The sequence below is a fragment of the Acanthisitta chloris genome, unplaced genomic scaffold (assembly GCF_000695815.1).
Source record: "Acanthisitta chloris isolate BGI_N310 unplaced genomic scaffold, ASM69581v1 scaffold30818, whole genome shotgun sequence".
NCBI lineage: Eukaryota > Metazoa > Chordata > Aves > Passeriformes > Acanthisittidae > Acanthisitta > Acanthisitta chloris.
The window spans coordinates 23329-38072 of record NW_008689199.1 but is presented as its reverse complement, the minus strand read 5'-3'; the positions used below and the strand labels follow the sequence as shown (position 1 = coordinate 38072).

At 45.9% G+C, this 14744-nt stretch overlaps 1 protein-coding gene across 1 annotated transcript in view; it reads left to right on the top strand.

The window, feature by feature from the left end:
- The first annotated feature begins 5350 nt into the window (after positions 1-5350).
- Positions 5351-14744, top strand: part of ACSF2 (acyl-CoA synthetase family member 2) — a 30375-nt gene continuing 20981 nt past the window's right edge. The window contains exons 1-8 of the mRNA XM_009081336.1: positions 5351-5494; positions 7512-7640; positions 8603-8656; positions 11261-11379; positions 11605-11767; positions 12180-12275; positions 13142-13290; positions 13920-14011. Coding sequence (XP_009079584.1) covers positions 5390-5494; positions 7512-7640; positions 8603-8656; positions 11261-11379; positions 11605-11767; positions 12180-12275; positions 13142-13290; positions 13920-14011 — 907 coding nt within the window. The 5' untranslated portion in view covers positions 5351-5389. The remainder of the gene's footprint in view (positions 5495-7511; positions 7641-8602; positions 8657-11260; positions 11380-11604; positions 11768-12179; positions 12276-13141; positions 13291-13919; positions 14012-14744) is intronic.

Sequence of the window (14744 nt, the reverse complement as noted above, 5' to 3'; positions counted from 1 at the left end):
AGGGCAGGTTTATCTTGGTGTGTGGCACTGTCCCTTGGCTCTCCTAAAACCCCTCCAAAGTGGTAAAAGGCAGGCTGCATCCCCTGAGCCTGCCCTCCCTGCCTGGGAGGGGACCAGGGGCAGGGATGAGCCCTGCACAGTGTGTGGAGGCATGTGAATGCATGCTCGGGGCTGAACTTTCTTTGTGCAGCAGTTCCCTCCTGATTCCAGAAAAGTGAAACCTGTCAAATGGCTTCTCCATCCTCCTGCAGTACTCTGACTTGCAGGCTTTGTTGGGCAGTGTCCCTGTCCCCCTGTGGTCCTGCAGACTGCCAGGTGGGCAGGCTGGTGGGGGACATTGTGATGACAGGAGGTCCAGGGCACCAAGGAGCTCTGGGGTTTGGGGGGGTGGTCAGGCCTGTTCTTTGCCTTGTTTTTCTTAAGTGCTGCCTCTTGGAGCAAGTTCTTGGGGAAAGAACAACAATGAGAAAGCAACTGGCTTTGGGGAAGACTCTGAAGTATTAGCTGATATTCAGAGCCTAATACTAACTGGGAGGAATGACTTCCAGTGAGGAATTCCCCAAGAACCATGGGGGCATTTCTTGCTTTTCCACAGATGGGGTTCAGGTGTTTCTTTTCAGCTGGGCTGACATTTGGAGTGAGGTGGCTGTAGTCACCTCTCACGTGAGGTGGTGCCTCCCACCCTCCTGGGGCTAAGATTGCCTACTTGAAATCTGTTCTTAGGAAATGGGATCAGAAGGGAAACATGAGAGACAGTTCACTGTGGTTCACTCCAGCCTAGAAGTGAATCTGAGGGACAGGAACACAAAGACTGAAGAAAAAGGCCATTTAAAGTAAACCCTTTCTAGTAACATTCTAAAAAATTTATTTAATTCTGCTCCTAGGATTATTTATCCTTTTGGCAGGAAGAGTGCAGAGGGGAGAGAGGCACAGTAGAAAACGGAACCAGAAAGTCTAGAAAGTCAGTGCAGTAGGAGTCTGAAAACTGTGTGAACTTGATCCTTCCTCAAAGCAAAACAAACAAAAATGTAATGAGAACTTGTTTAACTCTTTAGTCAACAGACTAAAGAAGAGGTGACGACAGAACAGGACTAACTTTCGCTGCTCTTTTATTGCGTTCACATTACACAAAAGACTCTAAAAGTTCTTCTTTGTGGTGAGAAGCTCCTGGTAGGTGTCCATGAGCAAAGGAACTGGCAGGGGAGTCTGTGAACCTCTCTGAGAATGAACTTTGTAGTGAGGACAGTTCCCCAGTCCAGGGAGGGCATGGCCTTTCACCCACCTGCAGAGGGGATGGCATCAGGTCAGTGTCCTTTACAGTTGAAAGGGGACAGCAGGTTACACTGATGCCTTTGCCTTGTGCTCCTCTTATCCCTTTTGTTAATTTCTGTAGACTGGTGAAGAGTTAAAGGTGAAAACAGAGCTGGTTATCTTATATCAACAACTCTAGACTGTTGGTTGGGGCTGTTCAGAGACAAATACAAATAGCTCCTAGGATTAGTCCAGAGTGCTTGCTTCAGTCTGATCACTTCTGCTTGCTGCTGTCAGGCAGACTCCCTGGGACTGCTGGGATTTGGCTGCTCTCCTGCCGTTTGCATGGAGCAGGAGGGGGATGCATTGACCCTGTGTCTCTGATGTCTCTCTGCTCAGTTGTGCTGCTGAACTCCAGGGTTACAGAGTTTCATGGGAACAGCCTGATGATGAGGCTGGCTCGTTTGCAGGCACCACAGGCTGTCTCGCTACTGAAATGTGTTGCTAACAGAAGGCATGTGCTCTCCTAAAGTCATGTTTTACAATCTGTGCTGACACCCAAGAGCAAGCAGAGTTTTATTTGCTCTCCTCCAGCTGAGTCAGGGACATGAGAGCTGCTGTAATATCAGACCGCTGGTCTTGTTTTATTTCCAGCAGCACCAGATGCTTTGTAGGAAGAGGTGAAGGGTGAATTACTTGTTTTCTGTAACAAAGATGCACACAAAGATTGTATCTAAATCCTTTGGACTGTTTCTCACAAGGTCTCTTGATACATTCTCTCAGAGTAGATACAGCCCTTGGCTGTAGGCAGGAGGGAGACCAACCCGATGTGATTTTCAGCATGATGCTGCTGATAATGAACATATCTTGTATCTGCCTTCCATCCCTGACCCCCAGTGCTTTCACAGACTGCTCTGTTTTATCTCACACCTTTCTCTTCTGCTGGAGAGAAGTGATACAGCAGTGCTGAAGCACATGTGAATGCCAGACCAGAATTTGGGGAGCTCAGACTCGTTGGCAGCTGTGAACTTTGCTTTAATGCATTTGAAGAAATGATGGGAGTTAGTACTTTGAGAGTAACTCTGGGTTATGTGCATGAGGTATCTTAGCCCCTAATTTCAATGCTGCTGATGCTTTCATTTGAAGTTATGAATGCTTGGGATCTCTGAGAGCAAGCAGTGCATGTGTTCACACCATGGAGGGAACCAGCAGTGTTTTCACAGCGTTTCAGAACACAGAGTTTTATAATGATGTGCCTTACTACTCTTTTGGTGTTCTTTCATCCCTACATTTGGGGGTAGGGAAGAAGCCAAGCTGTGAAGCCTGGAGCTTTGTCATTTGGCTCTGGCTTTACACCTTCTTGCACTTAGTGTAAAAGTCAGGTTCTGCAAAGTCAGTGAAACCCTTTGGCTCTTCAGACCTGGAAAAAAATGGAAATAGTAAACCCAGAAAGCCTCATCTGCTTAATGCTTTGCCAAGACATGACAGTGTAAGACATTGCCCTTTTCACTGGCAGTGCAGGGCTGTGCAGAGCAGATTTTCAGCTGCACAGTTTGGATTTTGATTGAATTTTCTCAGTCTGAATTTTCTTATATTGTTTCTTCCCCTTTCCAGGCTCTTTGTGGTGGCGGTTTGTTGCTTATTTTTCAATCACATGGTGGGGTTTTGTTGCTTGTTTTTCAATCATGTGGTAGAAGAATGTGTTGCACCAATTTTTTTACCAATTGGTTTCTTGGATGGTGTCCCCAGAAGAACTGTACAGTCCATAAAATGTTTCTGTTTGCTTTTTCCCACTCCAGCCCAGTGCTGAGCCTGCTCAGCTCCCAGTGACCCCTGAGACGGTGCCTGGGGAAAGTGCTCTTGCACAATCAGGTCAGCAGCTGCTCCCTGACCACCCCAGCCCTTCCCAAGCACCTCCCTGTGCTTCAGCTGGCACGGGACAGGCTCTGCTGAAACTGGAGATGACTTAGCTTGAGAGAGATGTGACCGTGGCTGTCTCGATTAAATGTTTTAGCAAACAGCCTGAGGGTTCCTCATCTGCCTGTGTGAGCTGCTGAAGCTGCTTCTCTGTGACCACCTCACAGGAAAGGGACAGGAGCTTCTCTAGTCACTATTTCAACCAGGAAGCAGCTGTGGCAGTGGGTGCAGTGGCTTTTACTGCTTTCCCAGGAGTATTCATCCTCTCCTTGGGTTAGGGAGAGATTTTTCAACCTTTATTTTATAGAACCTATGTTTATAAAGACTTTTCTTCTGCAAGAGCTTGCTAGCATCTCCTAGTTTATGTATATGCCTTGCCCAGGAGCTTTCAAACCATCAAAGGTAGTTCAGTTTAGCACTTGTTCTCCCTTCTTCTCCTCCTCAAGCAGGCCTACAGCCTTGATGTGAATTGCCCAAGAGCTCAGAGAGGAGAGATGTCTGAACAGAGCCCATGGGAGTTGCACAACCCTCCATCAGCTGAGAAGCAATGGGGGAAAGATGGTCAGACCATTTGCTTAGCACTCGGAGCAAAACCTGCCCTGGCAATAAAATCTAATTCTGTTGTTCTCTCTAGATTAAACTTCACCTCACAGAGGAGGTAACTCCATGCTGGGGCTTGTTTCTTGAGAGCAGGAAGTCAAATGTTTTGTGGTAAATAGTACCAAATCATAGCAGAGTATTGATCCTGTAATTTATGGGGGAAAATTGAGTTTAGGCTGAGTTGCTTTTCCTCTCTAGGGCAGGGATCTCCCATTATACACTGAATCTGCTAACATAGCCTCTGAGCTATGCAACCCAGAACTGTCCCTTAACCCTCTGCCTCCTGGTTGTCTCCTCAGGTGGGAATGGAGGGAAGCAGGGAGAAAGAGAGGAGGGACAGAGAAAGTGAGGACTGCCTGGGGAGGAAAGCAGCATGGTGAGAGGTGGCTGCTGGAGCAGAGAGAAGTGTGTAGGAGATAGAGAAAGAAAACAGGGCAGGAACTGCAGTGCTCGGATGGTCAGGAGCTGTGGTTTGAGGAGAAATCACTGCTTTTCCACTGATAATCAGACCTCAGTAAAAACCTCAATGACTTTTTGAATGTATTTCCCTGCTGCTCTACCCACATCTTCTCATTGCTGCCTCTCCTGACTGCATTCCTTCTCCAGCCAGAGCTTTGGCACGATGTCTGTGTGCCTTTGCTGCCCAGGCATTGCTCTGCTCAGCTCCCTTCCTGTCCAGTGTTTGCAGTGGGACCAACTCCACCCCATGAGCTTGCTGTGTTGTTGCCTCTGCACTTCTTCCCCCTTGTCTTGCTGGAAGCCTCTCATTTTCCTGATGTCTGCAGTGCCATAAATTCTTTGAGGTCCAGCTGACAGAGATAGAGCATGTACAGCTGCTTGCTGTTGTATACACAGACCATCCCTTTTTGCAGATGCCTCAGTTACAGCTCAACTTCTTCAAGCTCTTCTAAACAGTTTATATTCTGCAGGATTAGACTCTTCTCTGCTGACCATTTTGGAGGCTGATCTCTGATTTTCATTTTAATTTTCTCTTTCTGAGTCTTTGCTCTTTCCAGCCACTTGGGGGACTTTTATTTACAAATTTGATTGTGTTCCTTCCCAGTTATTTGCACTTTTTAATGTTGCAGAAAGACCAAACACAGTTGTCATCTCTCAGTAAACTGCAGAGTCCATAGTCCAGACATCCCAAACTGTCTGTGTAGGTTTTGCCCCATGTGAATGACAGCAGGACCAGGTTGTGCCTGGTCTGCAGGGTTGGTGCAGGTTCCCTCTCTCCCAATGAGCAGGGTCCTGGTTTCCCATGGAGGGGTGAGGACTCTCTGTGCTGGTGTGGGCATTCAGGTGGGTACTGAGGATGTCCATCTGCCGTGTGGCACTACATGAACTTTCCATGCCCTTTGGGAGATCTTCCTGATCTTGATCTGCTAAAACAGCTGCTCTTGGTTCCCACTGGTGCAGGAACACGTGTGTTGAGTACTCCTGATGTCATCATCAAGGTGATAGTCCCTCCAGATGGGGAGAACTGTAGGGACAGTCCATTAAATAGAATCTTCTGCTTTTCTTTCACAGTTCCCTGCACACCAGGATGCCTTCTGTCTCCCCTGGGGTGACCAACAGCTATGTCCAGGGTCCCTTAGACATTCCCCTTCTCGACAAAACCATGGGACAGTGCCTGGAGAACACTGTTGAGCGGTTTCCCGACCGTGAGGCCTTGGTGTTCTGCCGTGATGGAGTTCGGAAAACGTTTTCTCAGTTCAAAGAGGATGTGAGTAATTGGTTCACCCCTCAGGGAGCACGTGTGGGTGGATAATGGCAGCAGCAGCTCTGCTGGAGAAATGGAAAATGGTTTCATCGCTCAGCTCAGGACTGAGGTGTGTTGTATGTGGACCTTCATCCTGGCCCTGGGCAGAGAGAATAGCACATCCCCAGCACATACCGATGGGTGTGTGTTGCCTTTGTCTTCCTTAGAGCCTTGAGATGAAAGGTAGAAGGCAGTTTGTGGAATATCCCAGAATGAACTTTCATATTTTAAAGTTATTGCCCCTATCTGATATTCTGCGAGCTGAGTCATGGTGGTTTTCTCCACTGGAGTAGACTCCACCTTCTCTATTAGTCACTCTGACTATCAGAGGTCTTAGTGTATGGGAGTTTTCAATCCAAGCACACAGGCAATGGAGCAAAGTCAAGGACTAAGGCTCTGCATCCTATGCACAGATGTGTGTGGGTGTATCTGTGTGTATGTAACTGTGCATGTTGCATACGAATATATGCTTAGATGTATTCAGAATGAAGGGACAATATTTCAAGGTTAACTACCTGGAAAGTTTCTATTGAATGTATGATATGACCTTGGATAGGAAGAATTGTTTAGTGGGTTTTTTTAAGTGTAAATTGGTTTTGGTCACATCCATTCAGATTAACAAGATTAGCTGTGTTCACCCTGGTTTTAAGAAGTAGGTTGTAATTCAGAACTAAATCAGAGAATAGCCATTCCTCAGATTCTTATCTCCTACAAGGTAGATTCATAAATTCATTTGAGAACATAAAAAACTATAAAACCTTTCCCAAGTACCTCAGAATATTTATACATACATTTGCACACCTGAAGCATCTTGCAAAATAAAGTAGTTGTTAATATAGTGGTTGAATTCAAGTTAATGAATCACAGAATCATTTAGATTAGAAAAGAACTCCAAGATCATTGAATCCAACCTTTGATGGATCACCACCTTGTCAATTAGACCAGAGCACTAAGTGCCACATCCAATCACTTCTTGAACACCTCCATGGATGGTGACTCCGCCCCCCCCCTGGGAAGCCTGTTCCAGTGTTTGACGAACCTTTCTGTGAAGAGATTTTGCTTGATGTCCAACCTGAGCCTCCCCTGGTGCAGCTTGAGACCATTTCCTCTTGTCCTGTTGCTAGTTGCCTAGGAGAAGAGACCAACCCCCACCTTGATACAACCTCCTTTCAGGTAGCTGTAGAGAGTGATAAGATCTCTCCTGAGGCTCCTTTTCTCCAGACTGAACACCCCCAGCTCCCTCAGCTGCTCCTCATAGGACTACGAGGATAGGAACTCCAAACTGTTTAAAAAGTCACTTGATAGAGTTTTCTTCACCTGAATCCTTTTCGAAGGAAGTGATATCCCAGAAGGGAGGTAGATCTACCAGTGTGGATGGGCCCAGCATGTGGGTAAGACTTTATCCTAATTGGAGCTGGTGAGGAGCTAGACACTAAGTAGCCTTTGGGAAAGAATTAATTGCAGCAATTTGTACATAATTGCCTATTTGGATTTCCTTCCTGCTTTGTTGTATTGTTCCACACTTGTTATTTTTATGCATTCAGTCAACCTGCTGAGCAGTGGCTGCGCTGTGCTCTGAGGCTCAGAAGCTGCTGCATCCATAGGCTGATGGACTATGCAGGGGAGGTACAAGAGGGCACAGACTCAAGCTCTGCCAAGGAAGGTTTAGGTTGGATATTAGGAAGAGATTTTTACAGAGAGAGTGATCAGGCACTGGAATGTGCTGCCCAGGGAGGTGGTGGATTCACCATCCCTGGAGGTTTTCAAGCTGAGACTGGATGTGGCACTTAGTGCCATGGTCTAGTAACCATGGTAGAGTTGGACTCGATGATCTTTGAGGTCTCTTCCAACCTGGTTGATTCTATGATTCTGTCCCATTTCAGTTGCAAAGATGATTTTTCCCCAGAAAGCAGTGCCTGGAGACAAATAACCCCCATTGCATCCTGTGTGTGATCTCAAGCTCTTGTCTTATATTTTACAGGTGGACCAAGCAGCAGCTGGGCTTCTGGCTCTGGGCCTAAAGAAGGGAGACCGACTGGGGATGTGGGGACCCAATAAATACGAGTGGGTTCTCATGCAGTTTGCAACTGCCCAAGCAGGGATCATCCTGGTAAGGAGTTTGCTGTGTCTGGGCTTTTAGCAGTCTGTTGGGAAAGGAAATGAAGACAAAAAAAGCAATAGGAGATACTGGAGAACAAAGTGTGTTGTTTCTTTTTTTTTCCATGCCCTTACCTGGCATGTTATCTATGACTGAATTCAGTATTTGAATGAGATCTGTGCAGCCCTCTGCATCTTTGTCCCCACTCTGTGGGGAAGCAGACTGCAGAGGAAGGAGCCAGAAACTGCTGCTAGCTGTTTTTGCCTACAGGACATTTTCATGTGGGATGCTGCTGTCCTAATCAATTACCAGCTGGTTAGATCCTTTCCAAATGTATTGCTCCATGGCACAAATGTTCCCTTAAAAATCTAGTCCAATCTGCATATCCCCCAAGATAATTTTCACTTGATAGTATGACCTGGCACATTTATCAAAACGCAACTTTTTTAGGCAGTGTACTGTGGTAAGGGCTGCACTTTGCCTACTGGTCCATCCTGGCTCATCCCAGTGTTTGCAGGAGCAGGTGGAGGAGTGTGGCTCAGTAGGAACCTGGGGGTGAACTCAACTCCAGCGGCCAATATTGTTTTTGTGGAGAGCTGGACTGGAGAAAGATGCTATTTTCATGGTTGTCCACCAAGAAACCTGACTTACACTTGAGTTTTGACCTAGTTTAGTGGACTGAATGTCTGTCTGTGAGACAGGAGATCTGGGTTCTATTCCTGAAACTGTTTTGACTATGTGACCTCACATAAATCTCTTTTGTGATTGTTTTCTTTCGTGCAAACACAAAACTCAGATAATTTTCTGTGGATGTGGAGTCCCTGTGGTGGAGAGCTCTAAGTCCTCTGTAGTGGAAGAGAGGCTCTGAATGTGGCTTATCCCTGGGAGAACTTTTCTCTTGGAATATGTGTTAGGGGGGAGGTTTTTCAATGCAAGGGTAACTCTGATCAACCTTCTTGTTTCTCCCTCATCAGGTATCTGTGAATCCAGCCTACCAGGCCTCTGAGCTGGAGTTTGTCCTCAGGAAGGTTCGTTTGGCACTCCCTGATGATGCTAATTGATTTGTTCTGAGAACTCATGCAAGTAGCGTCTGTTCAAGGGGATAGTGGGGGACTTGGTACAGATGAGCTGCTTAAGATTTGGGTGTTATCAGGTGGTGGATTTGTAGAGGAGACCATGCACATGAAGCTGCAGTTCACTGCTCCTGTTTGTTGCTGTTCCCTGTGGCTGCCACACTGTCTGTTTCATGGAGACTTCTGCATCTTCTTATCTCTGCTAACAGCCATGTACTGCCAATATGACACCAATACAACCATGCCTGTCAGCAATCATTTACTAGGGAATGAGAGGAAAAATACTAGACTAGATATCTTCTCTTTGCCCCTCCTTCTTGGGGCAAAAATCACTATCTGGGATTTTAACCTTGAAAGGAAGAAGGCTCAGGCAGGACCAGCCTACTTGGTAGCTTGATTTCTCCTTCACATGTTTGTCTGAGGCCTGGCTGGCCTTGGGTTTAACCTTGCTTAAGGCTTAGGTATTGTCACTGCTTAACATCTTTCTGCTGTCTGATCCTTGCCACCTCAGCTACCCTCATATACCTGCCTGGGTTTCAGTTTGCAGTGTGCAGAGCACTGATCAATTTAAACTGTTCAGGCTCCTTAGCTCCAATAACAAGGAATTCAGGTTATTAAATATTTGATGGCTAAAATTAAGATTAAGAAGCTAATTTTTTCAACTCTGGTTTGTTCAGCTTTAAATCAAAGGCTGACATTAGAAGCAAGGGAACCACTTCTGAGTGTTCCCAGCACCATCCACGTTATTGTTTTACCTAGAATGTGGATAATTTCTAGCAATTAAGGGAGATTTTTCTTTTGAATCAGTAACTTTGTAATTGGCTTGCTGTGCTGGAATGTGAATTCTCATTTCATCCTTCATTTAATCACCCCACAGCAGTCTCACTGGTGTCACTCCTGTTCTGGTGCATTGGGATTGAACACAGTGCTGCAGTGGATCTCATCTCTTCCAGGGTGAATGTCCTCCTGCTTCTCTCACCCAGTGGAATGAGCATCTCAATACTTTGCTTTTTCCCTAGAGAGACTTGGCTTTTGTTTTTGTTTCCATTTCTGTGTCAGAGCCTGCTCTGATTTACTCCTCCAGTGTAAATCTGGAGTGTTGCTGGGGTAAGAGTAGAAATGTGTTTCAACTCCATTAAGGATTGCTCCTGTCTCACCCTCCCAGGTTTGCTAGCATCTCCAGCTTTTCTATGCACCTTTGGCAGTGAGATCTCTTGTGTTCCTCACCCTCCTAATTATTGTCTTTGTTTATTTGCACAACAAAATTTCTGAAGCCTTTAGGGCTTTGCCCATTGGATCCTGGGTGCCTGTGCAGTCCTATTGTTGCTCCATCAGGTTCCCTCCCTTTGGTATATATATAAACATGTAGAATAACCATTCCTTGCACTCCTGCTGTATTTCCAGGGCTTTGTAAAAGCAAATTGATGATAGGTTTCATATTCTAGGTTCTTTCAAGACAGGTTTGCTGCTTGACAGGTTGAGACCAAGTGGGAGATACCCAACCAGAGACCCTTATCTTGTATAGCTTCAGCCCTGCAAGATCCACTCCTCACATAGCATCTGTTTTCCAGAGCTTCTTCAAGGAGAATTGTACTTTGAAGAAATTAATATAAAAAAGTTACAAAGACCCAAACCAGACTCAGTCCCCTGGGTCGTGGGCAGCCTGTCCCAGAAAACAGAGCAAATGTTTGTCTTCCCTTCTGACGAACCCCAGAGGGTACTTAGAAATAATTTATTGGTGTAGCCTTGGTCTCCTTGTTTCACAGACTTTGTGAAAATAATGAAAACAGCCTAGTAAATCATTTATGTAAATAGTTTATTTGACAAGAATGCATTTTTTGTAAGACGAAAGCAGTTTGCAAATCTGGGTCAAATTCAGCAGATCTCCTCTGCTGAAAAAGAAATGAAAATTCTTGCAGTAATTAAGGCACTTTGTTTCAGGATTATGTAAATGTAAGGGTTAGATGAAAAATGTTATCATTTTCAAAAGAGCTAACACTGTAAAAGGAGGTGGAAAAGTCTTAGGAAAAGGAACACCTTAAATAAAAAAACCACAAGAAAATCTTGGCTTGACCTTAGAGGCAGGCTTTAGGTTTCCTTGTTTTTCCAAAGTTCCTCAAAAATCCTCACTTCAGATCAATGCAAATTTATTTATTTATTCATATTTTGGGACTGAGCTTTTTGCTAGTGTTGAGACTCTTAATCTGGAAAATCAGGTTTTTTTGCCTTGTTTTCACAATGAGGAATGTTGATCCTGGGCAAAGAGGGAACCTCAGGCTGTGCACTCTCACCCAGCAAAAATCAACCAGCCCATCCTGAACCCAACACCAAGGAGGAACAAAGGATCAGGGTTTGGGGTGCTGCTCTGTACTGACAACACCCTGCCCTGCTCTTGGGGGGTTTTATGAATGGACAGCTGCAAGGGCTTGGTTTGCTTCTGTCCCCCATGAGCCTTCCTGTGGGGCTGCACACATTCCTGGGCTGGTCATGGCTGCTCTTTGTCATGTCCCAAACATCAACCCAACATGACTTCTCATGAGTTTCTGTCTCCCTTCACAGGTTGGCTGTAAGGCACTGGTGTTCCCCACCCAATTTAAAACACAGAAATACTATGATATTCTAAAGCAGTCATGTCCCGAGCTAGAAAAATCCAGTCCAGGGGGAATAAAGAGCAAAAGGTGAGTTAGGAACATCTGGTGTCTTTGCACTGACCTCACAGCTGTGTCCTGCCTGTGTCCTCTCAGCTGCACGATACAGGCTTTGGTGGAAGTAGGACCCACACAGGGTCCCATTTGAAGAAAACAAGTTAGGCTGGCCTGGAGGTTTGCCCTGACCAGTGTGTGCCTATCTGGGCAGTTTTCTCCTTGCTCTGTTATTGTTGCTGATATTTTTCCCTCTGCCAGGCTGCCTGACTTATCCATCGTCATCACACTGGACTCCAAACTGCCTGGCACCTTCCACGTGGATGAAGTGATGCAGGCTGGGGACAGCAGCCATGTGAAGCAGCTAAGAGCTGTGCAGAAGACTCTTTCCTGCAATGAGCCCATCAACATCCAGTTCACTTCAGTAGGTGCTCTGCTTGATCCATACCTTGGGGTTGGGTTCCTCACTGGGCACATGGGGAAAGATGTGTGTGTTGCTGAGCATCCCAGTTCCTTTGCCTTCTGCCCTCTGAGACCAAACTTCCAGCTGCTCCTGCAGGATGGAAGTGTTCTAGCATTCCCCCTTCCATTCTTGCTGCTCAGCTCTGTCTCAAGAGCTGATGGAGATGAGACAGTGTCAGGTGAATTCTGTTCAGTGGAAGTTGGGTTATTTCTTGGTGTGGTTTGGGATTCAGATGCTGTTAAATGAGGGTAAAAAAAACCTCCCAGATCTCATTGGAGAAAGAAGTCTTAGATGGAATCTGCCTGGGAAATCTCTGGAGGATGTGTACTCTGGGAAAAGATGGCATCATTGCATAATGCCCTGTGTCTTCTAGGGAACAACAGGGAGCCCCAAAGGAGCCACCCTCTCCCACAGGAACATAGTGAATAATGCCAATCTGGTTGGTCTGAGGCTGGATATCACAGACCAGGTGGGTCTCAGAGGGAACAGGTTGGGGTGGTCTCCAGTGCCACAGTGAGACCATGTGTGTAGAGAACATTGGTGCTTGCTTGGTGCAAGGACAGGATGTTTTGCTGCAAATGACATTGGGGGATACTCATGCATAACGTTATGCATTTCAGTGGAGTTTATTGATGTTTCATTTTAGCTTCATATGAAGTTTGTTGGGTTTTTTTTAAAGAAAAAAAGATATGTTTCATGAAATAAATCACTTTTCATTTTGGTGACTAGTCATTTCAATAATTACCAGGCTCTGGATGTTAGCTTTGAATTCTGTTGAATGAGGTTTTAATTCGGTTTACATGACTTCATTTCATGTCCTGTTTACAGTCTCGTAACTCTTATCAGGGTATGACCCCTCTATTTGTAATTTCTTTTAAAAATTGTTACAGGCAAATATTTTCTTTTGAAGTTCTGAGATATTTGTTTCTAACAAATCAGCTTTGATCCAGAAAATAGATGAGTTGTTTCAATCAGCCTTCAGAGCCTTTGGTGTTTTTAAAAAGCAAAATAAAATTAATAACATGTGCTAGGTCCTGTATATTTCATGTCTGTCACAGCACTCCCACTCTGGTCTTTTGCCATAGAATGTGTAAGCAATACCAGACCAGAGAGTCCAGCAAAAACATTGCACAATTACAGAATGAAGTTTTGACATTCAAAACTTCCCAAACTGACTTTTATTAAAGGCAGGAGTGTTTCCACCTAGCAGGAACACAGCCGAATGTCAGATTTCCAGCAGTTGAATCAGGGAAATCATCTCTGCTCTTTGCAGCAGTGAGATGGACACGGACTAGGAGGTCTCCTCTCCTCACTGTTGTCTTTGGTTGATCCCAGGACAATCGTGTTGGCCTCCCTGCACCCCTCTATCATTGCCTGGCATCGGTGGGAGGCTGCATGGTGATGGCTCTGCATGGGTCCTCCTGCATCTTCTCGTCACCCAGCTTTGAGGGGAAGGCTGCGCTGGAGGCTGTGACTCGAGAGAAGTGAGAGCTTCTTTGTGTCTTGCTCTGGAGCAGTTCATGGCCTCGTGGCAGAGCTGCTTTCCTTGCCTCCCCTGCCAAGCCATTGCTCACACTCTTCCTTCCCATGAAGGGAAAGGCAGGTTTGGTGGTGCATGTACTTGCACAGGCACTTTAGGAACCCAAATCCTACCTTTTCAGCTGTGCTTGGGAGTGTGTCACACTTCTCTTTTTCCAGAATTAAGGGATCCTTCAGGCACCATAGAGCTTTGGCTGGAAAGTGTAGTGTGCCTTGGTTTCCTGTGCCTGGTGTGTTTTCACATCTAACCAGCTGCCCTCCTTCTCCAGGTCCAGCTCTGCTGCTGAGATAGTTGTGTTTCCAGATTGTTCTTCATATGTGTCTTGTGAAACACAAGAACTGTGGCTGCATCAGACATGCATATATGTCTATATCTATGTATTTTTATACACGTTTGTGTGTGCTGATGAACAGCACATCTGCTGTGCCTGTGCTGCTGCTTCATGTGCCTGTGCTGCTGCTTCATGTCCCTGTGTGGGATGGGATGGGTTGGGTGCTGAGCTGGGGTGCTGAGCTGGGACTGCCCCTGATTCCAGCTCTGCAGCTTTGCCTTTTTTTCCCCCTCTTCCTCAAGATGTTCCTTCCTCCTTGGCACACCAACCATGTATATAGACATGCTCTCCCAGCCAGACTTTGACTCCTATGACCTGTCAACTCTCCGGGGAGGTAAGTCTCAGAACTGAAATGGAAAAACCCTGAGAAACAGGATATTCCTGGTTCCCTGCTGGGAGGCTTACTGAGTTTTGTGAGCAAATAGCTCTTCTGGTGGGAAGAGTTTAGTTGCATAAGCCTTGTGTTTACCTGTTAATTTGATGCTACATTTCAGTTCCTTGGGGAATCCTTTGATAATTATGCATTTTAGGACTCTTCTTTCATCTGAAGGCAGCCTAGAGAAGGACCTTTCTGGTTTAGCTGCTAGGGGAGGTATCAGGAATAGGCTGGGTTTCCTCAACTCCCATCTCACCAGCCACCACCGTGTGGCAGCAGATGCTTTCTGTGCTTTAGGCTTGTGCAGTCCCTAAAGCATAGGGATTTCTCTCTCTGACCTTAAGTTTCCTGCCTATTTCTGAACTCATTCATCCAAGCACTGGGAAGAGTGTGCTGGAGCTTCCTCTCTTGTCTCAGCCAGCCTTGAAAACAGCTGAGCCGAAATAGGGTGAGCACCAACCCTTCTGAGGCAATAACAGCATGGAGAGAAGATGGTGCTGGAGCATAAGGAAATATTTAAGCAGGTTACCTCTTAATCTCTGCTATATGAAAGGTTATCCTGTCTCATTCTGTTTCCCAGCAAAGCCCATATATTACCCTACTCTTCTGCCCTCTCATCCTAGGATGGAGCAGGTGACAGTGGGATTTGCCCTCTCCCAAAAGAGCTGCTCTGTGCAAGGCAGGAGGGAAG